This window comes from Falco naumanni, chromosome 1, assembly GCF_017639655.2.
Source record: "Falco naumanni isolate bFalNau1 chromosome 1, bFalNau1.pat, whole genome shotgun sequence".
Taxonomy (NCBI): Eukaryota; Metazoa; Chordata; class Aves; order Falconiformes; family Falconidae; genus Falco; species Falco naumanni.
Window position 1 is genome coordinate 28,124,541 of NC_054054.1, and position 24,558 is coordinate 28,149,098.

The 24,558-nt window shown below is 34.7% G+C and overlaps 1 protein-coding gene across 1 annotated transcript in view; it reads left to right on the plus strand.

Annotated features, from left to right (window-relative positions):
• Window positions 1-24,558, plus strand: part of ARAP2 (ArfGAP with RhoGAP domain, ankyrin repeat and PH domain 2) — a 129,958-nt gene that overhangs the window by 4,897 nt on the left and 100,503 nt on the right. The window contains exons 2-7 of the mRNA XM_040587814.1: window positions 1,268-2,328; window positions 9,559-9,629; window positions 10,555-10,634; window positions 15,517-15,599; window positions 16,397-16,753; window positions 20,085-20,154. Coding sequence (XP_040443748.1) covers window positions 1,463-2,328; window positions 9,559-9,629; window positions 10,555-10,634; window positions 15,517-15,599; window positions 16,397-16,753; window positions 20,085-20,154 — 1,527 coding nt within the window. The 5' untranslated portion in view covers window positions 1,268-1,462. The remainder of the gene's footprint in view (window positions 1-1,267; window positions 2,329-9,558; window positions 9,630-10,554; window positions 10,635-15,516; window positions 15,600-16,396; window positions 16,754-20,084; window positions 20,155-24,558) is intronic.

The window sequence follows — 24,558 nt, forward strand, 5'->3', positions numbered from 1 at the left end:
AGTATCATTACCCACTACCGTGGATATATTCTGGATATATGATTTATTTTCTTTCTAATTGTTATTTAAGTCTTAACCTCTTCTACTGAAGCGGTTCTTTCTTTTCCAGGCTGCTTAAGGCTAGTACCTGCATGCCAGGACAGCTGCTACAGTCAGCAGGATTGCCTAAGGCCAAATTACCCTTTATGTGGGAAGAGGGAGGTGAAGAAACCTGCTGACTGCAGCTGATCTTAAACCTTCTTTAAAGAAATGTGATTTCAGGCTGTCTCAAACACCTTCAGAATAGTACCTTCGTTGTCTGCTTTGGATTTTGTAAATTGTGAATTTGGATATGGCCCTGAAGAAAGAACTCGAGATAGGTGGTAGAAACTGGACAGTGCCAAGAGCTGAGTTGGGAAATACTGAGGAAAAACTGTCATCGGCAATTAAGATGCCAAATGTCCCTACTGTGGAGTCCAGAACTTTCCTATGGGGTTATGCTAGTTTGTGGCCAAGAGAACTGCTTCCTTGACAGAGCTGAGAAGCTCAGTAGTTACCTGTTTCCTGTTTGCCTTTGTGACACTTCTCTGAAGGGCGTGATCTTGCAAGGTGTATTTTGATCACCTCCATAGCTTTCTGACTGTAGCTTTTTAAACAATTAAGGCACTTCCCACTCCCCCCACCCTCTGCTCAGAAACTATTCTACCTTTGTAAACTATTTTATTGGTTACTGCACTTTTTCAGTTGGATGTTCAGTTGAAGAGGGCTTCAATTCACAGTTCACATAGAATGCTTTAGCTAGTCATTTTCACTTTCTCCCACTGAAAACATGTTTCTGTGCTAAAAAGAGTTTAAGGCTCAGAAGTTAAGGGAGTAGAAGCCCTGCGCTGTAGTTAATTGGTGCTGGCATGGGAACAGGATAGCTTTAGGTTCCAGCTCTGTCCTAGATTGCTTTTTCTCCCCCTTATATCCAAATACTGTGTAATAAGTGTGTGTGTAGATAAGTGGTTTATCTCTTAACTGTTCATGTTAATGTTAACTACTAGGATTATATATTTTAAGATTCTATTACTTATGCTGACTTAAGACTTTGATTTCTATATTCTCTTTATAGAGGCCTAGATAAAAGGACAGAGAGGTTATGCAGTTTATGCCCTTTGAAATTTTCATATATAAGCAATTTAAAAATATTACTGTCCAAATGACAGGGAGCCTTTCAGAATTTTGTCCAAGATTAATGTGAATTCAGATGGGATTTTTTTTAAAATTCTCTTTTTCATTTTCATAGGTTTGCAGTCTTTAAAAAAACCCCAAACATCAGATCAAACTGAAGGAACCTGAGGAAGTGTCTTGAAGAAACTGATGTTCTCCGTTGGCTGGCTGATACCAAGTTTAAAGGGCTTTGTTGCTAGTGAATATGTATGCATCCTGACTATATTTCTACTTGACTGTGGGGCGGAATATTCGGAATGAAGCTGCCATCATGTCATCCACAGACAATGGCACTGATATTGAAGAATTCTTGGTCAACATAAACTTGGGGCAGTATCTTCCTAACTTTAAAGAGTATGGCTATAACATTGTGACAGACTGCATGGGAATAAATAACAGTATACTTCAGCAAATGGGAGTGTTGCCTACAGGGCATCGCAGAAGAATTCTTAAGCAATTAGACACCACTTTTTCAAAAATGCAAGGAGGTTCTCTTTTGTGTGAAAATCTAAAATTCAAAAATTTGAAAGGTTCAGAAAAGCAGCAATATTTGTCCTCAGATCAGGAGTCTCCAATAAGCAATTCAAGTATAGACAGGACTAGCTTGATACCTGCAACATTGTCAGAACAGCTTAATAAAGCTTACATTGGTAACAAAAGGTTTGATCTTGCAGAACAAAACTTATTAGAGGCAAATGACGATTGCTTTAAAAATTCAGATTTTTCTAGTTTATACCAGAATTCAGACAGAATGCTAAAAACTATCCATCAGATTGGATGTATTAAGATGAATACTCAGCCAGATACATCACTGGAAGAAGCTGCTGCATACCAAGCTGATGAGCGCTTGGCTGGCTGTTTGGCATTTCATGATCCTCCTACTTCGTTTGCTCATTCATGTGAGACAAAATACAATGAAAACAAACATCTCATGTTTTCAGATGAGGATGATTTATCTGATAGTGAGCCAAATTCTCCATTCTTTAAGTTTAAAGGAGAAATGATAGACAATGACTTATATGGTTCTTATGCACAAAACTGCATGAAAGTATTTCCAAGAGCAACCCGGTCTTTTATATTAAGGCATCGGCCTGTACCAGAAATTCCAGAATCAAATGAAGTTCAAGCTTCATCAAGGTAACTGTTCTTTCTTTCTCATAAAGAATTGCTATCATTGTAGAAATTATGGTTTGGGGTTTCTTGCAGTTTTTTTCTGTTTGGTTTTTTTTTGTGGACTTTCAACGCATGTGCTGTAGATACACTGGATTTGGTATAAATGTTGCCAAATAAATTGAAGGAGGATAAGCTTCAATGCAAATGAAAAGCACCAATGAGATTATAAAGGGAAATTTTAGAACAATGTTTCCTTATAACCTCCCCAGTCATCCTTGCATTGACTTATTTTCAAAGATAGGAATCTTTATTGCTTTAGGTATAATCCTTCTTAAAAAATTTTCAAAGAAAGGAATCTTTATTGCTTTAGGTATAATCCTCATTAAAAACAACTATATCAAGCATTTTTAAAACTTAATCTGTATGCTGTTAAGATGGGGAAGAATAGAAATACATAAATGTTACAAAACCAAGATTGAAAAATAACAAAAAGTTGTTGAATCTCTTCCAAACCAAAACACTGCTAATAATATTAATTAGATATAGTTCCAGTGTTTCTGATGAAATTCTGATCTGTCAGAGGAAAATGGTGACAAAATAGTGTTTTCAAGAGTGCTAAAGCTTCACCCTTAAGAATAAAAATCTGTTTTTATGATGAGACAATAATTGTAAACCACCAGTATTCAGTTTGTATCTTATAAATTTTACAGCTGTATCTTTCAAGGGATGCTGTTCTTGGAAAATAAATATTTATTATTTTATATATGTAACCTATAAGAAAGATCTAGGAAGTTTTACAGACCTACACATGTTAATGTAGTTTTATCTAAAAAGTGGGGCAAAATTTAGAAAATCCTTCTTGTCTGTTTTGTGTATTGTATGGTGTAGCCACCCTGTAAACAAAGAAAGATGCATCTGATATGATTGTATGGATGGGCATAACAAGATGATTACACAAGAATCTTAAGTTCTAGCCTTAAAACACATAAAATTTATATGTAAATATAAACAGTTGTTGTTTTGAATTAGAATAGGACATTTATTTTGTAGAGGAGATAACTACATTATCCTGTAGGTCTATAGCAAGGACTTTCTTCAAGATGGGTCTTAGATTAATTTTTAAATTGGTTGTCATTTAACTGTTAAATCAGCAAATGAATGCAACCAGTTTGTCATATTAGGAGTTGGCTTTTGCTCGTGTTTTCATGATAACAAAACCTTAGCTTTTAATGATGTTTAGTATAAAAATATTCTTGAGGCATTCCATCAGGAAAAAAGTGGAAAAAGGGAGGGGGGGTTGTACAGGAGAGATGCGAGAGGTGTTCAGAGTTTATGTAATCTTTTTAAGGATAGTTCTCTGCAGCATTGGTGAGGATAGTATTGGATAGAGTCCTATAAAGTTTGTTATGATAAATTGCACTGGAAAGTTTGTATTTGTTTCAAAATACTCATGTGGTGTGGGTGTGGATTTTTCTTCCTTCAAAATGGTTGAGTTCATAGTTTGAATCCACAAATTAGTGAGTAGCACTTACTGTCTTGAATAAGAATTAGTTGTTGTAGCTTGTCTTGCAGAGCTATGATGGAATGTAAAGGAAAAGGTCTGATGTTAGAACTTAACTCCAGGCCTATCTTAATAAAAGTAATATTGTTTGAATGTTAAAAATAATAGGCACAGAATGTGCAGTTGATCATAATATTACAGGTTATGTAAATGAAGAATGTCTCCCCACAGACTGATTTGTAATATTTTTGGTTCTGTTAACTATATAATCTTTTACCTGTCATGCTGGTTAAGTGTCTTAAACAGAGAAGAAAAATCAATGCAAAGGCATATGCAAAGTTTTGTCAGCGTAGTCATATCCAAATCATTAGGTTGCACTTTTTAAAGTAAAAAATTATTTTTTTTTTTAAACCACTAGCTATGCCTGGAAGGGGCATGTCTGAGAATGTTTTGTATTTAGCTTGTCTTTCATCTCCATATCTTAGCGGTTAGAAACATTGTTAGCGAGTTTATACATGCCCTAAATACAGAGTTTTCCCAGCATTTATGTTTCTTTTAGATTACTGAAAGAAGTCAGTACTAAACGTTGTAATACAATTGTCTGATTGAACAGATGGAGCAACAAAGATTCTTTGCAACAATTAAGATATTTTTGTATGCCTTAAAAATTGTTTAATCAGTGTGTTTTACGTTGGCAAAAAAAAATTGTGCTTATTGAAACCTCAGTATAATCGTCTTTAAGTGAGGAGTAGCTTTACATTAAGTTTGGTAGAGTGATTATTGCTACTTTATATAATAAAGCTATTCCTGCTGAGCTGAAATGCGAATCTCATCCTAAAAGATAACAATAGTTACTAAAAGAGTACTATTAACGTCTTTTGAGAAACAGTCATCCAGTAGAGAGTATATGCTATATTTATAATCTTCCCACCATTGAAGTAAATCCTTCAAATCAGAGTCTATTAGTGATTGATATGTGACTGGGTCATTACCCACCATTTCGATTTGCGACCTCCAACTTATTTTGTTCATCTTTATGCTCCAGTTATAACAATATGGAGATCTTGAAGGACAAGTAGCTGTTTGTCTGAGCAAGGTCAAGGTTAAACCAGAACTTAAACTTCACAGAAACATACTTGATAACCTTGCTGAGTATTTTTTTTTTAGAGGCAAAGAAGTAATGCAGAACTTTAAAATAGCAGCTTGCAGCATCTTTAACATCAGGAAAGATCATGTCTGCCTTACAGAACTGCATAGACAAACATCCTCAACTGACTTTTATTGATAGACCATAGTTTCATTTGTATTACGTTTTGTGAAGGCTTTTCCATAGAGGCAGAGAAATCCTGCTGAAATCTGGGAAACTCAGTGTTTCTTTCTAGTCATTCATGGATATTAGTCTTCAAATTTTTATGCAAGGAAATGATTTTCTTATGATCTCCTATGTGCAATCTGGCACAAAAAGTTCACAGGGTGAGTCTCCTTATGTCCCTTACCAGTGCTGTGACCGTGTCACTTTTAGTTACTAATGGTGTGCTTGCCTTGCTTGCAATTGTATTTGCTTCTCTGTGCCTCACTTGTGCTCCTGGTTCTTGCCTGTAACAAAACACAGCTGATAAGACATTATAGCATTTTAGGAGTTGGAGATATACTTCAAAGAAGAAAGAAAACCAATATATGTGGCATCACTGTAGTACTGAGGGGTGCAATTTTTTTTTTTTTTAAAAGTGACAATTACACAGTGTTCTTGATAGTGGTGTCATTGTGCAGATTTTAGTAGTGTTTTTGGGTTATCAGTATTGAAGCGATGCATAGTTATGTTAGATTCTTGTCAGCTAGACTTTTCCTTCTTATGATGAGCTCTCTGTTGACGCAGAATTGGTAAAGATGACTTGAAAGATGTTTAAAAGCACTAGAATTATTAAGGGGATTGCAAATCATATTCTAAAGTTAAAATAATCTGCATCCAAAACATCTTTATTAGACTGTCATCACCCTTTCTGAGACAGTGCATTCTGTATTTAGGTGAGAAATCTTCAATTTTTAATGTGGTTCGCCAGTCGTGTTGCGGAACAGAACAAAGAGTTAAACAGAGGGTTGGAAGTTTCATGGTCAGTCTTGATACTTTTGGTCTAAGTGACTTCTTCCATTTACAGGCTTCAGTAAAAGCTTCTGTAAGACAAAATAGTGAAAGTAATGCAGTGGATGGAGCTAACTATTGATGTGCCTTTAGTGCAAGATTGAAGATAATAAGCATAGAGAGAGTTTTATATGCTTTGGATCATGTCATTTAGCAGTCACTCAAGTGAAATAGCTACTGTTGCATCATTCAGAGCAGCAATCTGTTCAAAGAAAAAGCTTAAGCAGATTTATGGCGTGCTAAACCTGTTTGTTATACAAGATTGCTACACAGAAAATTTCAGACTGATGAACTCTATATGCTTTAGGTTTTTTCATATCCCTCAACTTTGCTGTATTCTTCAGAAGTGGGATTGCTCTGATTGTTCGTTAACAGAAACAAGACCAACTAGATCAAAAGTAATTCTGGAGAACGAGCTGCATTTTGGGGAAAATATAAATGAATGAAATGAATATTGATCCTTGTGCTGAGCAGGCATTATTTGTTTTCTGCAGCTGGCAGATCCTACGGTTGAAACTTCTTGCTTGGTGCTGATACTGTTTAGACTCTCTTTCTTAACATATAAATGGTAAGATTGCTAATGAGGTGTCCAAGCTGGTGCTGCTGTGTCCCTCTGCTTGGTGTTCTGTCACAAAAAACAAGTGTTTCAGGAGAGAAAAGCTGCTCTTCTTTTCCTATGGTCAAGCATCACAACTAATTTACCTCTGCAAGCAGTCCATGAATCTGACAGCACACTGGAGCGCTTTTGACGTGTTTGCATTATGGGAGGGTTAGGTCTTCAGACAGACAGAAAAGAAAACATGCTTTGAATGAGCTTGAAAACAAAAGCCTCGTTCATTGAAAACACTCAGCAGATGAAGGTTTTGAAGCACTGACTGCTTGCAGTGACCTCTCTCCCTCACTTTATTTGTGAGGTGACAGCAGTATATTGAATAAAACAGCTCAGCTCAGTCCAGTGCAAAGCTCTTGCCTTTCCAGTTTCTCAGTCTTTAGCAGGACCAGTCACTGCCTCATCACACCCTTTCATCCTGTTTATTCTTAAGGAAAGGGTGGTGGGGAACAGTATGCTGCCCGAGCCACATCCGGTACCTCTTAATATATGAAAATAGTGGGTCTTAATCTCCACAGTTGTTACAAAGCAATAATTTAATTGAAATTATTATTATGTATTTGTAAAATTGGCTCTCTTTGTGATTGGCAGACTGCTTGCACTAACCTTCCTTTAAAGAGCAAAATTAATGATCATCTTTATCTGAAGAGATATTATGTTTTGTAAATGGTTAAGGAAAGTCAGAGATTGGTGTGGATAAAAGATTTTTTTTTTTACATCTTATTTGCTTCCAGAGAAGTCTTCAGTATTTTTCTGTTTTTTTTTCATCCAGGTATTCAGTTTGTACAATAACTAACTAGCTGTTCTATTGAGCATTAACAAATTATTACAATTTTATAGCTTGTACTGTATGTTGTTTGTTATACGTTGTCATTCAAGCAGATATTCAAAGTAAACTTGTTTCATTTACTTTATATCTTGAAGTAGTTTTTGCTTGACTTAAGTTAGAATAGAACTTTGTTCTCAAAAAATGACAAAATTTTTATTTCTGGTTGTGAGGATAAAGACTAATTTGCTTATTAGCAGGTTTTCTTACCATGTATACGTACATGTAGGTGCATAATAAAAATAGAATATACACATCCTGAAAAATATGTGAATTTAAAAAAGGCAAGTCTTTGTAAACTGATTTTTAATTTTTTCTTTCCTTCTGACTTTATCTTCAGTCTTTGCTGTTACCATTGTCCTCTTTTAAATCAATCTACCCTAAAATGAAGTCAATGGCTCACTGATTTACATAAGGAAGAAAACTGTGATTTTAAAACTTCTTTGAGTCAAAGCTGCTTAGCTGTATCTCTAATTTGTTTCAATGCTATTAATACCCTTAAAAAATTCCCAACCTAACAACAAAAAATATGGTCTGTTTTGAAAAAGTTAGATACGTGGGTTTTTTTAATAAGCATATCAGGTTCTTTATAACTACATTAGTACAAATGCATGAAGTTAGTTGGCTAATGGAGCTTCAAATGATGTAACTACATCAATTTTAGTAAGATGTATGAAGAAACACAGACTTTTAAAGTATTTGCTGTGTACTTTTTGTAATTATACCTCGGGAGAGTAACAAATCACGTATGACAGCTAGGCTATGATCCACCATCGCTGGCCAAACACACCCTGTGTTTTCTAAAACCAGGATTTTACAATATCATTGAGGAACTTAATTGATATAACCTGGATAACACTTGAAATGTCAAGTAACTATAAACAGTGCAGCTTCTGTGTTGAATTTAACCTAATAATTTGTTTGGTGCAGGTTAATGCATGGGTTAAAAATGATATGAAATAGTTCATAAATGTATGCTTTCTGTTGTAGAGGAACATCAGCCTGTAATATGGAGTAATTCAACTTGGACTTCATGGGACAGTATTTCTAAAGTTTTGAATATAGCTAATCTTAAAAGAATAAAATTTCTCAGTATGTCAAGTGGGGAAACAAAAATTAGGAGTATCGATATTTTTGGTAAAACATACTTTGGTTTTAAGGATGGAGGACCTGTTAGAAAAACTTCAGGGATCTTGTATGGCATTTATCAGTCACTGAATATTCTATAAGGATGCAGTAGGATCCATAGCACTTTTTTCAAGCAGAGAAAATGAAATTAAGAGGAAAAATTACTAACTATTGATGTTAACTGGGGAAATCAGAGCTTGGCTGCAAACAGCTCTAATACAGACTCCTGGAGTAGTAAAGATGGGTTAGAAATTTACTAATTCAAGCATATTTGTTCCTGTGTTGTTATTCTAAAGGTGCTGTCTCAGCTTGAAATCCCAATAATAACAAAACAACAACAATAATTTAAAAAAATAATGTGATTTTTAGGAGCATGATGAGTGCCACTATACATGAAATTGCTGAAATAATTAAGGGCCAACACAACATCAAGAATAAAATAATTTTTCTGTTGTGTGTGGGGACACATTCTTATCTATCTACAAAACATGCAGTGGTAGTCACAGGCAGTACAATGTCTTTTGTGTCTCAGATTGAAAACTTTCTGGAAAAAAATTGACCTTAGAAAATCAAAACTTTACAGCAGTTTTTTTTCAGTGCTTGAGAGCTTGTTTTATCTGGTTTCCCATGCCCAGGCTTCCTTTGAGCTTAATGTTCAATTAGACTTTCATAGTACATTCTTCTTTAAATATAGTCATTGATATCTGTGTGAAGGAGAAGGGAAGGTAAAGGGTAGGGAAGAATGTGGAATCTCCATGCTTCCCAGCAATCTAAATGTATCATAAGGTCAATTCAAAACCAATGCACACACACAGAAAAACCCCAAACTCAAGATGTGTGCTAGAATCAGAAAAGTATTTAGTGTGAGAAAGGGAGAAAACCTCATTTTTAGGTGACTTTTAAATTAAATCAGAAATTTTCTCAAGACTTAAAATTGACTGTTTCTATATTTGTATATAATTTTAATAGCCTAACTGCATAAGATATTTTTGCTCCATTTCTGGGAAATTTCATTTAATGTTTTTATTCTGTGCTTTGTTTTATTCAAGTTCCCTTCAGAAAAGAAGAAATGTGGATCCTGTAAATATTTCTTGCACTGGGAAGCAAATTTCACAAAACAGTGAGTCAAACATGCTAATATTTACTTCTTGAATACTGAGGAGAAAACCTTAGACATGAAGGTGTCTGAAATTAGTATAGATTTGCTTATTTTAAGAAATATCGGTCATCTGGAAGGTCTGGGGGAAAAAAGTAATAGCAGAGCATTTAACCACTTCTGCATTTTTACTTACTTTCTGTTTATGAACAAATATAATGAAAATTATAAAATCTACTCTTTAAACCTAATTTATTTTAGTATACTTTTTTAGGCTACAGTATTTTGAGTTTTCTAAGATTAGATTCAGATTTCTTAAGCAGAGTTAACTTTTTCTTGAATGTTACAAGACATGTATTCCTGAATAAGGCTGCTTAATTTGTTAGTTAGTGCTCATAGCTCCAGGAAATAACAGAAAATTAATCGTATTAAATAGTTTACTGGAAGAGTGTAGAAGACTTTTGCAGTCAGTTGTAAACAAAAGTTCTTTCAAGCTCTAGAGGTGTGTCTTGTTTGAAGTTATGCATATTAATTTCAAGTGAATACTTGATGGCAAAATGAACATTGTGCACAAATGAGTTTTCGTGTGTTTTGGGTTAGTAGTTGTGTGGGGTATTTTTTGTTGGTTATTTTTTTTTGTGTTGTTGGTTTTTGTTTAAGTCAGAATAAAAGGACACTTTGGAGCTATTGCTTCTAAGAGTGTGCAACAGAAGTTTTGGTTTTTTAGCTTGATGCAGGGTGGGAAAGAAGAAAAATGCCTGTAATAGGCAAATTACATAGTAATAATAGTAGTAGTGTCTGACTAGGTAGCGACTGAATGGGAAAACTGTCTGAAGTTCAGCTAGAAATGGGAAATTGTTTCTTGTTCTTCAAAATTCCTTCTGAGAAGGATGGAGATGATTTTGTTAGTACTTTAATAGAGCATTGATGTATGACTCTTTCCTTTAAGACACTTCCACAGAAGAAAAGCCACCTATCATCTCTCCATACGGGGAAACCTTTATTTGTGACAACCCTGAAGATGCTAAGGTAAGTTGAGAAGTCTGGTTATAAATGGTCTGTCTTATTTTCAGTCTTCATATTATGTATATTACATAGCCCTTAAGGTGTATTTTTTTCCTCTGCTTCTTCAGTTCCCAGTACCTTTTCTGTCTTGTTAGGTACATGCAAAAGGTTTATACTGTAAATATCTGTGGACTAGTGATTCTTCTCAACTTTGAGATACACTTTGTACTGTTCAATACTAAAAAGAAGTTGTGGCGTGTGTTGGTTAGGTTTGGTGGGGTTTTTTATTATTATTTTTTGCTATTTTAAACAACATAGGATAGGTAACTGACAGTTTTCTTTTTTTTTCAAATGCCCAGAGCTGCCATATCAAATATAAAAGTCAGTTACAGGCAATTGCAGTCTACCTTGATGCCTTCCTTTTACCCTCTTAGGTACAATGGTGTATTGTAATACTTTGTGCCTAAATGAGGTTAAGTGGTGGATAACCATTAGAATTGACTAGTAAAGGTGTAAAATAGCTTTTTGCGCTTCTGATAATTGTGGATCAAGACTGGACAACTCTACACAGGCTTATGTATGTCCTATGAAAGAAGTTTACATGTTAACTTAGATGATCTAACGGTCACTTTTGGCCATAACCTTTTTTAATTCCTGTATATGAAAGTTCTCGGGACTTCTGATATTTTTCATACATCCCTTAAACTTCCTGTATACCCAGAATGTCACTTTTGTTGTAGGATTCTCTGAAGAGAACAGTTTTGTTGGGGTCAGTTATGAATGATGTGAATGCCGCAGATGGCATGTGGACAGACTTCTTGAATCATGGGGAGATCTGGGAGGTAAATTAGCTTAGTGAGGCATCTGCCACATGGTTTGAATCCCAGCTCCTACTTCTGTCTCAGAAGGATACAGACCAGAAATCGTTGGTTCTGTAATTGCTTATACTTGTCCCATCTGATCTCAGTCCAGACAGTTAGAGAAAACAGTAAATTATTCTTAGTTTCTGTCCTAGTCTTTGCTTTAATGTTTCACTTTTATAACTATTGTAAACTGTTGACTAAAATGAAAGCAATACAGACTGCAATTCAGAAAGCAAAACAGATGCCTAGGATTTTTTCCCCCCAATTTTAATTTGGTAGGAGTTTTTCAGTAGAGAATAAGTGGTCCAAACTTCATCTTCTAATGGGAGTGGTTTTAGAAGCATAAAAAACTTCTCTGGTTTTGGTGTGTACTTTCTTTCCTCTGGAAATATGTTTTGTACTTTTTTTTGTTGACTTTTTAATGAGGTACACGTAAATTCATGTTGTTTCTCCTTCTAGTTCTGGTTATCTGCACACAAAAGTGAATTTTGAGCTTTGGTTTTCTTTCCTTGTGTACAGTCTTGTCTGTGACAGTTGCCTCTGCCAATGTCTTTAAAAATTCAGAATTTTAACATCTTTGTACTTAGTTCAATGGCATAAGCAGGTTTTCTAGAAGTTTCCTAGCCTTGTTACTACTTAACATCGTTCTGTACATATCATTGAAATACTTGGTTGGAAAAAAGCATACCCAGGGAGGTTGTTGACAATCTTTCTTATCTTAAAAAGGTACAAAATACAAAAATATCATGCTGTTAAACTGGATTAACTGCTTCAAATGAAATTGCTATTTTTGCTGATTTTATAATCATGATTAATGCAGTAATTATAAAATACTTTTCCTGATCTGAAGGTTTGGATTTTAATTATCATTTTCATGTAAGTGAACTGGGTTTTGAGTTATATTTATCACATGCCTGTTGGAAACGTCATAGTTAATTTTGGTTCCATTAGAATTTAATTGCAGACAAAGGTCATCAAGAAGAACCATAAAACAAAGATGCTAAGATACATTTCACTTTCAGATTTTTTTCAGTAGTTATCAAGTATCCTGGGAACAAATAAAAGAAAGTTTACAGAATGCTGTAAAGTAGCTGAGATTTTAGGGCTTGTAACTGCTGCTTTATTTTAAAAGAAACCTCACATGAGAATATAGTTTGTCTATAAACAAGAAAAATTAGCAAATTGTTATACTGACTGAAGTTTGTTCTAAGGGCTTATATACTATTACCCTTCTTCCTGTTTCATTGGTGTAAAAAAGAGAAGGCCTCTGTAGGCTTTTATAAAGGGATCGTCTGTAGAAATAGGTAGCAAGTCACTACAGACTGGAGGTAAGTAAGCATAAGAAAATAGTGAATTAAGGCTATAAAGAAAATATGTCTTTGAGTTGGGTTAAGAAGAAAGAACTAGAAGCAGAAACCTCTAAAGGGCAACCTGAAGAAGGAGCGTTTTTGTAAAGTATTGATTTTAAAATAACACAAATAAAACCCCAAATGTTTTAGACCTGATTTATTGTTGTGTCCAACTGAAGAATCTAGTATATTAGAATTCCTTCACAGAAAAACTGCATTGTAATGAATTTAGACCTCCAGAGTAAAGGATTTGCTTTGTTTCTTGCTGTAGGCAGTCAGACTAAATTAAACATGCATATTGAGTTCAGTAAGCTATGTGAGCTCCTAAGCATTGTTCTGCTGTGGAATGCTGGCCAGATTGCCAATCTTACCACTTTAAAATACTAAGGGTTCTTATTTTAGGAGGAGTTTATCTTTATGGACCTGTATAAAATTGCATTGCCAAACCATAATTCAAGAATCAACCCGAGAACTGTGACATTAGCTTTAATAGAAGACTAAGGTAGCATCTCTTAAAGGAAGATGCTTGTCCTGAATGGTGTTGAGTCTTTGTTTAATGTAGCTTCAGTCCTAATACTCTTCATGAAGCTCATGTTTTAGCATTCAGGTTTCCTGACTTGTGATCAGCAGGGCTACCTGTTACAAAAAGCTAAAACCAAAAATGTATCTCAATAACTTCCTGATTGAAAGTAGAGGATTTTTATACAGGGTTGCAAGTAGACAGTTCCATCTGTCTGGGATCCAGAAGCCAATTTCCCTTCTTAATGGTAGGTGCTTCCTATCCAAAGAACAGTACATATTTGAGACAGTTTCTGTGTCATACATATATACACACACCTATCTTTTAAGAAATACTTCTGCCTATAAAGATATCTGCAGGAGAAAAATGCTGCTGCTAACTTCTTTTGCATAATGCCTTAGAGATCCCAGGAGGTGGAAAATGGGAGTTTTGTCTCATCTTGAATCTGAGCATCTTGCAGAGTAATTCTGTAAACAACACATTGGAAATTCTTAGGATTTAATTTGGGTGAAATATACGTCTTTATGAGCAAATAGAACTCCCTGTCCCCAAAACCTGTCTTCGTTTGTAGACTTCTACATTTTAAAATCTACTGGCAATAGCAATGCATTTCTTGATTATTGCTTAGAAGTTCTCAGGCTCCCTGAATTCACTTGCCCAAATGTTGAAGTTTGCTGAGCACAAGCAGAACATAGAACTATTATCATAAAGGTTCATGGGAGAGAGGAAGAGGTACTACCACATAGCTTCAGTGGGTATGGTTTGCAGTTGCATCTTGGTAAACAAATGAAGATAAAGGATATTGACCATTTTTAGTCTGAAGATGCTTCCTGGGTAATATTAGCCTCCTGACTGTTGCATAGAAGTGGGACACTGCCATTTCCCCTCTTTTGTGAGACTCAATCAATCCAAGCATTAGATAAGCAGTGGACAGGTTGCTTTTAAGTTTTCCATTTAGTTTGTTTGCAGATGTTTTGTTTTTTTAATGATTTTTTTTTCCTAATCCTTCATGCTACAACATTAAGTGTGGTGTGTGGGTGGTGGCTGATCTTGGGCTTCGGTGGGTTTTTTGTTTGTTTGGGGTTTTTTTGTTTTGTTTTTTTTTGGGTGTTTGTTTTTTTTTTTTTTTTTTTTATATGTATCTGGCTGGCAGAGGAAGGCAGACTGCTCACCTAGGTTTATTCTAGCAGCAAACTGTGATTTCCACAATTTGTACTGCAGTGTACAGCTTTGGGCTATGTGCCTTTTTTTTTAAGCTGGCCTTTTCGTGTTGCCAAGTTACAGCCTTCAAATACAAGATGAGGCACTGCTCTTCAGAAAACAAATAGCAACTGTTGCAAAAGTTTTTCCACTTTTTTCTGTTATCCTTCATGACATACACATCAAAGCCTGAATGAGTAATTTAAAAAGCTTCCATCAGAAAACACAAAGATGTTAATTTCAGGTTGTTGGTTGTTTTTTTAAGGAAGAGAGAAAAGTATCAAGAAGCTTGGTATGCAGTATGACTGTCAGATCAAGTTTAGGAAGTGTGAAATGTAATGTTCTTGAACAGTGTTAACCTTGACATTTTGTATGCTGCAAGCAGTTTGTGATAAAGATTTCTAAACAAACACTAATAAATGTGCCTTTTAGGAAGAAGAGCTTGGCAAGAAAATGTGAGATATTTGGTGTGGTTGAGTTTAGTGTTACTGTAGGAATTTGAATTTACCATTATTTTATTTTTAGTATGCTCTGAAGGCTGTACAATTAATTCAGAGAAACACTGATATGAAAGATAGGCTACTAGTGGCAAGGCATAAATGGTATGCTTAACCTGCATGCAACATGTGGCTTTTGAGCTTAGAAAATTTCAGGGTAAAATATTCGGTTGTGCTTCAAGAAACATCAGAGCACTACTATTTCTATGCACTGAATTTCTTCATTTATTTGTTTATATCAGCTATTTTGGACTGTGCTCAAATGTTTTATCTACTATTATTAAAAATGGAAATACCGAAAATAACATTTCTTAGAATACTTTTGAAAACATGATCTTCCAAATGCACATTTGAAAATGCAGCAAAGAAAAGCTTTACTAGTTACGCTGTTGTTTGTGTGTGATTTATGTCTACAGTAATTTAAACATCACTTACTACTTCAATACAAACGTTGATTATAATGTATTTCTTTTCTAGGAACTCCATGGAAATGAATTCCTGGCTTCTGAAAATAAATTGGATCTAGGAACAAATGAGGAGTATTCTTACAAGAATCTATGGTATTGAATAAGAGTTATAGAGATATTCAAAATGCAAAGAGGAAACAATTATTTACTGATGTCACAAGTAGACCTCTACCTCTGAAGGCACAACTGTGACTGTATTTATTTATTTTTTTTCCCTATTTGAGCCTTTACTCCATGCTGTAGGAGGGGATGTTTGGCTCTGTGGCTGTCCCGAGACTTGTGAAGGTTTAAGACTCTTGTGTGTTTGGAAGATGTCCCTCTTTTCCCCAGTCAGAACAAAGATGAAATAAGTTTTAGTTTTGTATGCCTGCTAGCTAACCATGTCTGAATACTCTCATACTCTACCTGCTTATTAGAAAAAAAAGCACAACCAAACGCAAACCTAAAACCCATTCTCTAGCCCTCTCATGAGGTAGTGGCTAGTGGTTTGATGAAACGGGAGCTAACATGCTCTTTAACTCTCCTGTCTGTACTTGGCTTCTATGGAGGTGGGAGATGGAAGAGAGGTAATATTGCAAGTCCTCCAAAATATTAAAAAGTGTAAGGCTAGTTTTCTGCAGAGGGAGAATTAATTTTAAACTTCTGTTCAGGCTTCTAAAGGAACCAGCAAGTGTTACCTTGCTACTACTCCTGTTGAATGGAGAAAGTAGGATTCAGTATGGTCATGGTTATAAGATACACTGTCTTTGGCATGTCTGTGGTTATCAGAATGATTAAACAAGTTATAAACATGTTTATAATATCTTACCAATATTTGTTCTAATTAAGAATGTTATATAGTTGTGCATTGTAGCAATATATGAAGAGTAAAATGCAACTTTTCTTTCTAGTTCCTTTAACAATCAGGAAGAGAAGACAAAGGAATTTGCAAAAAATGAATCACCGTCTCGGGAAAAGAAAGTATTATCACCAGAAGAATCTGAAAGTGAATCTGTGTATTCTTTTGTGGAACAATGTTCTTTGCCTTTAAAGAAAAAGAAAAATAAAACAAAAACATACTCAGCATCTTGTAGTAAGATACAATGTGGAGATTCAGATCGCTTGGTCAGTGAACAAATGCATTTTCAGCAATTTGATGGAGATCAAACTGTGATTGGAAATGAATCAATAACACCTTATGCTTGTTTTTATGGACCATCAGTAACGAAGGTTAAAGCAGGATGGCTGGATAAATTATCCCCTCAAGGGTATGGTATTTGCAGTGATTACTGTGTAATTGTGAGGATATATGTTTGCATGAGAGATGTTAAGTTCGTATTTGGTCACAGCTTACCATTAGTGGTGGGAAAGTGAACTAGTTTTGGTGCATAGGGCTTTTCTGAATTCTTAAGTTTTTAATGATGTTATCTATTCTAAAGTTTACTTTGGAGGTGCACTCAGGAAAAATATTTTTATTAAAAGTGTTCATCACCACTCATGAACTGCAGCAGAAAAATACGAAAAAATTTCCAATATGTACATTTTTGCTGATTTTCTGTGGGCCACAAGGTTAGTGAAAAGAAATTCTGATTCTGAAATACAACTTCACCAATATGTCCATGGATGTATAAATTAATAATTAGTGTGACTGGAGATCCTGTTGGTTTCAGAATTGTGTGTATAAATTGAGCTTTGGCTTTAGAAATGCATCTAGGCTGAATTTTCTCCTGGTTTAGTTTATTGACATGCTGAAGTTTGATGGGAGGAATCTAAGTCCAAGTCTTTCTTTAAGATTTGAAATAATGAAGAGAGGAATACTATAGAGAACAGACTGTCTGCCACATTTGTAGGTAAAAGAAAATTAAAAATCCTTATGTTTAATTTATGTTATTTTCAAAAGGTTTTAAAATTGTTTTATTTTAATCTACTTTAAATTCCAGGTTGTCTTAGATTGTTTTAAAGAGCACTCTATTACCAGATCTTCCCTTCATAAATACTTGCAAACTGATGAAATTCTTCTTTCTCTTTAATAAACTGACTAAACTATTCTTCATTTTAAATTGTTCTGAATTCATTTTTGTATTGAAAGTGGCACAATTTTACTTTTAAAGTCTATTTCTGATCTTCACTATAACATCTAGAAATTAAACCTGTTATCCTTGTTAGCACTGTAATACATCTAGTCTAATGTACTTCTAAGCCTTAGTACTTCAGTGTTCTTTGTTCTTAAGAATCTATGTTTAGCTACACTAAAAGGTGGTATTAAACTGTTTGGCCTTTCCTTTCATAATTTGTGGCTATAATAATCCATCACTACTCATCAACTAGTACAGCAATTAATTTTTTATTTCAGTTTAGTGAAAAAGTTATAGAATTAAATTGGTTGAGAATACAGTCTGGTTTGAGCTCACTGGAAGGAGCTCTGTTGTATAGCAATTCCCCCCCCCTTTTTTTTTATTGTTCCTTTTTAAGACTTCTGATTTAGGAACTTTTAATGTCTTTGGTTTTGGCTTCATTTGTGTTAATACAGTGATACATTGTTGAAGCTGAATAATAAGAAGGAATCAACCTATTTTGCCGTCATGGAATTTTAATCTGCTCAAACATTTTTTTTTTAATTTTTTTTCAAAGTTTCATTCACATTTATGGATTGCCATTTTTTACTTTTTCTAAAGAATCAAATAATAATTACACACAGACTCAAAAGACTTTTCCCCAGCATAACATGCATTTATATATCTTTCTTTTTCAGAATTGTTAGTTTATTGGCTTCTCAGAGAGCTGCAGTTAGCTTTAACTTTTGTTTTATTTCACTTCTAGGACTTTTTTTAAACAACACTTCCAGCAATTAGCTAACAGAGTGATAAAAAGTATAGTTCTTATTTCCAGTTGACTCACGCTATTTGAAGGAATAGAGTTGTGAACAAAGTGAGAAGGCTTTAGATAAAGTACAGTATGAGAGTATATTATTTGAAAAAAGATGAGTCAACCACAAGATTGATACTGATAGGACTGAATAGAACAGTTGCAGCAGGGTCACTAGCTTTGAGTCACTGATACTTCTTGGCTAAATTTCAAGGACTTTTTCTTAAGCGTGGTTTAAGGAATGCTGCATTTTTTGAGAAAAGGTACTGTAAGAGAACCAAATATCTGAAGGTGTAAAGAAAGCAACCAAAAGAAAAAAAAAATCTTTTTCATTCCTTAAAGCACTGTAATTTCTTATTTCAGTCCCTGCCAATTGGATGTTTCTTTCTGTTCTACTCCCTGTTAGCTGTGTGCGCGCACACCCATCCCCCCACCTTGCCTTGCCTTGCCTTTTCTCCTCCTTACAGAGCTCTCATTTACACCTGGTACTTCATATCTACTCAGGGGAATGAGTATATACTATTTTCTTAAATTGCTACAAATCATGCATTTCAAGTACAGCTTCTCTTTTTAGTTCACTCTAAATGGTAAAGCCATTCAGTTTACTCACACTGTACATGGTGCTTAGGTTCACATTTTCTTCCCTGCATCATCTTGAAGTTTATTGACATTTTAATGGAAAATAGATTTTACATTGGCCTTTCCAGGTTATGAAAAATGATGATTTATTGTAGTCATATAATACAAGTTAATTAAGCCAGAGCTGCTATTTGATTAAAGTTTTGATAAACTATCACAGTCTACTAATCCTAAAGCAGAACACTCATTTAGCAGGAAAGGAAATTATGTTGGGAAAAGAGATGTTAGAGTGGGGTCTTGCTCTTGCTTAATTAACTTGTTTAATAGATTTTAGAACTGAAACTTTTATAGATGATAACTAATAGGCTGTCAACATTTTAAATGAGCATAATGGACTATTTCAGGTTCATGTAAAAATAATTTTTTAGGAGGTCCTTATAGGGCATGAGTTAACAGCAAACTGAAATAATCAAATGAGCCTCTCATTAATGATGTTCAGTTGATAACACAGACTGAAAATGAAATTTGATGTACTTGAGTGGTTTGGTGTGACTGCGATTTATTCATTGGCCAGGGAAGAAAGTTTTTGGGAGGTGTTGACTGGAGACACCATAACCTGTAAACAGAGATGTTCTTCTTATAAACATGGCAATGAAATGGTCATTTTAGTTTTTCAGTTTCTTTTTTGGAAAGTACCTTACAAAGCTTGTAATGCTTAAAGTATGCTCAGTGTTCAGAATATTCCTTTGTCTCCAACAAAAATAGTCAGTTCTCATCCTTGTTAATTTCAAGCAAAATTATACTATTGAAAGTTGTTTCTTTCCTCTGTCACTTCAGACGTGATCTAGAGCATATGGGGAGGAAATAGAGAAAAAGAAAACTGAATTGATTAATAATATGAAGATACCAATTTATAAAAAGTCTAGAAATACTGCACTTCTTGTTTCCAGATCTTTTTGTTATATTAGAAATCAGCGTTCTCCTTTTGGAAAGATATGATAGGGCTAAAATTTATTTTAATTTTCAAAATGTTTAAGCTGAAACACAGGAAGCTAAATATGATTTGACCTTTCTGTAACTTGTGCTTGGGACAGTCTTAAAAGCCAGTGTTAGTTTGTGTTTATTATTTTAATTGTATTAATTTTTGATTTACAGCAAACGTGTGTTTCAGAAGCGCTGGGTTAAGTTCGATGGAGACAGCATTTCGTATTACAATAATGAAAAGGTAAGTGACATGTTTTGTTCATGTTTGTGATGTAATGTGTTTATTAACACAAATGCATTTCCCTGAAGAAATTCAGAAATAAATGAATATTCATCTTGAATTAATTTTCAATTGCAAAGTACTAGGATGAGACATTATTAAATATTTTAAGGTGTCCTTGAGATCTTCATGTATTTTTGATGCTCTTGTTTTCCAAAAGGGCTTGTATTCCTGACCTTTTCAGATAAGATATCATTAGCTCTTCTTACTTTATGGAAAGTGATGCTGCTGCATTCTGCAAAACAGAACAGGATCATGCAAAACACATTTAAGAGATGCAGTGTTATTTTGGTGGTCACAAAGTGTCTTGTCATAGGAACCCAGCATGTTGGGTTCCTGAGAGACATTAAATGTGGTATGAAAGTCCTTTTAAAAATCAAACCCCCACACACTTGTTTACTCGTTAAAATGTCTCTTTCCTGTTTGTCTTCTAGGAATAATCATATATCATTGGACTAGGTTATGTTTGAATGGGTCTTTTTAAAATCAGCATAGTACTACCATGTCAGTGGCTGTTCTTTGTTTCTGTACCTAGGGATTAAATCTTACTGAAAGATTTGTGGACTCATAAGTTGTTTTGATTAAAGTAGTTCCCTTCTGATGTAGTTCCCTTCTGATGTGTGATACAAAAATGCATTTTTAAATTGTGTTTTTCAATAAAATATGTATTCCTTTAGTGAAATTGAGATTTTAAAAAGACTTATTTGGCCTTTTGATACTACTTTTTTCACAATAGAAACTACATTGGTGGTTTGTTTTTGTTTTTTGTTTTTTTTTGAGACCTATCTTTAAACACGTTTGTTGGGTTTTTTTTACCTTTTTTTTTATTATTTAATGCTGCAAAGCATTTCCTGTTGAAGCTTAATATTACATTAGGAACAAAATACAGTGTTAGGTAAAAGCTCCTGAGCAGTATATGCTGGGTGGTAGTAATCAATAAGTGTCCTATAGATGCTTTATAATAATATGCACACTCTTAGCTCTATTTCAGCAGAAGATGAGGAGGGTAGAATTGAAGTAGGAAAACACTAACTATTTCTTGAGGGGCCAGAGAAATTAAGAAGAACCTCAAAAAATTATTTACGTTGATCTGTATGCCTACTGATTAAGAACATGAAACAATTTGTTTTTACTTGTGTACTTTGCTTCACTCACAGTAGAAGACATGATTTTGTAGATGAAGGGAACAATACACTAACATTTGGATTGCACTGACAAAAAATGTTAGCCCTTTGTGGTATTCATCCCAGGGTTTCAGAGGAGCAGAAAAGCAGGGTTAGTCATTAAGAAATACTTGAAAAATACAGTGTTTGGGATTTGCTTAACACTGTCTGTAGCATAATTAGGGAAAGAAATGCTAATAGAGAATTTTAAATCTTTTATCTGCACTGGGGATTTTTTTTTTTCCTTGAAGGCCACTGAAAAAGTTACTTGGAGGTCAGTTACTCTAGAATAGTACTTGTTATACATTTGCCTGTCATTGGAGATTCCAGAAATCTTCACCTCTGCTCAGGGGAATATTTAGTGTTAGATGATGCATAGGAAGCTACCAACTCTGCATCATCTGTTTAAAAGGTCTTTGTGACAGGTTAGCCTATCAGGAGCTTGCAAAAGTCTTGGTCTGAAGGGTTTTTGGCTCACTTTTCCTGGAATCTGAGTACAAAATCTCACTGCTGGGATTGCAAGGGATGTTGGTTGGTCTGTGTGTGTATACAGTTTGACCAAATCTGGGTGTTTGACTTATTCACTTGGTGAGCCACATATGCTAAAAACTTTGTCTGTCTGAGAACTGTGAGGCCTGAAGAAAATTCTTGGAACTGAGGCTTTGGTGAATCTCAGGACTAACCTGTAGATAGGAGGAAAACATAGTTGACTACCAATAGCTGTCAGTGCACAGTGGGATTGTGTTGGGTGAGCAGTGGTGTCACTGGGGAACTGAGTTTTTAGTACAGTGGTGGCTGCTGAATCACTACTCCCACACCCAGAGTATTCATACTGCCTGCTGGATGGATACCAGCATGGTCCTGCTGTTGCTTGTGTGTTGTTACCTTGACGTTGTGAGCAACTATTTGCAGAACTATCAAGACCTGCATGCAGCTCAGGAGCTGGTTCTGATAAGACAAGGATAGTTATACAGTTCATTGCAAGGCAGCAGGTCCCTCCTAGTTACGGGGCTGGCTATATATATATATTTAAATGGGGAAGTTGTTGTTTTAACTTTAGATCTTAATGGCAAGTTCCGTCTATTCTAGTGTGTTTATCCAAGGATGTTCCTACAAAGGCAAGCATGTTATAAAGAATTTGTTACACTTTTGGTTTCACATATCGGTTAAAAGTTCTCAAAAGGAAACCAATCCATACTTGGATATTTTTATGATTATTACAAGCAGAGGAGGGTAGACTCTGTGAAATGAAACTGTTTATTTTACCCAGAAACACTAACAATATTAAATAGCTCTATTTGTCATTCAAATTAGGAACTTGAGAGAGGAGTGAGATTCTCAAGAAAGGGAAGTGTGTGCTACATGGCTAATGAAGAGTGAAACAAGTGGAGGATGGGGTGGGAAGACACAGAGGGCCATATTCCGGAAAATGTGTATTTTGCCCATTTAAACATTCTCTGAATGATTTAAACCTTAATTTTCTAAATATTTCTCTAACCTTGATCTAGTTGTATGTCAGCTTCTAAGCAATAGGGATCTTTACTTTGTATCTGCGTATATGAAAAAAAGTTTTCTGCAAACAGCATCTGACGTAGGAATGTTTTTTGTTTTAATCTGTGATTCTGCTAATTTCTTCTATGTTCATGTCCTGAGCAAGTTGATGTGGTCAGAGCAATATCCCGTGTGGTTTTGTCTTAACAGAATGTGGTTAACTGAAGTGAAAGGAAACGAAAGAGGGGAAGGTAGAAATGGAGAATTATTTTCAGCTACCCTGTAGGCACAGCGTTTGTTTCAAATTTCTTTCTACTTTTGGCAGGACAGCACTGGTGCTCTAACATGTGCTTTATAGTAAGGCAAAACCTGCTGGTTATGTTGAAAGTTTTTATTTAAAAACATCTTAGGGTCCCTGACAAATATGTTAGTGATTTAGGAAAAAGTCTTTGCTTTTCGTGTGGAGAACTTTGATATTTTGCTGTGTGATATTGTGTATGTGCATAACAGACAACAAAATTTACTGCCAAACAGCTGAACCATTGTCATTCTTGAAATAGGTAACATTTAATCTGTTGTGGAAGGAGAACCAAAGCAGTGCACTGGGAATGTTGGAAAACAAAACAGTGTTTTCCAGAATCTTTTAGTCCAATTCTAAAACACAACTGTCAAGGAGTGATATTGGGCTGTATTTGAAAATAAAAGTTTTCATCAAAGCACTCTATATAAAATGTTTTTCTTTCCTCATGAGGAAATTGTTCTGTCAGAATTTTTTGCAGCCCTAAAGCTAGTGTACATGTCTTAGTGACAGGAGTATCTGTAAGGTTCTTGGCTGTGTTTATTTGTGTTTTTCTGTATTATTCAATAATTCACCTAATTTCTAGTCTGGAGTGTTCCAAAGAGAGAAAATGTATCTTGATCAACAAGAGTTTTTTCACAGTAGGGATTATTTCTTGCATGTAAAAGAGAAGCTGCTGCAGAGGAAAGATTGAGAAATTGTTATGGTTTAAACTGTATTTGAAAATATGTATCCTTGAAGAACAAAGCTTTAAAAAGCATGATTGTTTAAATAGCAAAATCAAAACTATGCTGAGCTTAGAAAGAAACTGACTCTTTATTAAAGCAAATAAAATAGCTGTGACTTCCAGCAGTCTGAATTACTCTTACATTACCAAAAACAGCCAGTAGATGCCTGCAAACACCATAATATAATTATATCTGAACACCTTTAGAAATACTATATGCAATATTTGCTTTGCCATTGTGAAGGATCAGTAGTCAACATAATATCCAACTTTATTAAAAAATGTTAAAATCTCTTCTAACAAATATAGCCACAAAGAAAATGGGTGTGCAATGCTAAGATAATTCTGAGTAACAGAGCAGTTCTTGGGTGTAATTGTAGTAATTTCATGTTTGCTTCAGCTGTATTTCAATATTTCTATTTGCTTAACTGCATTCACTGGTGTATATTAGTCCCTAGAAGTGAAACAATGTTGAGTGTGAATTTGGTGAAAATCAGTAGTGTATTAAACTCAATAAACAGAAAAATGATCCTGTATATCCTTCGTGCTTAGCATTCACAGTGGTTCCTTAAATTATTGTATAAAGTCTGTTATAATAATTTATAGTTTTGGAGGAAAGTTATTGCAGTACAAATTCTTTATGGGGAGCTCACCTTTGGACTAATACTGCTAAGATTTATGATCCA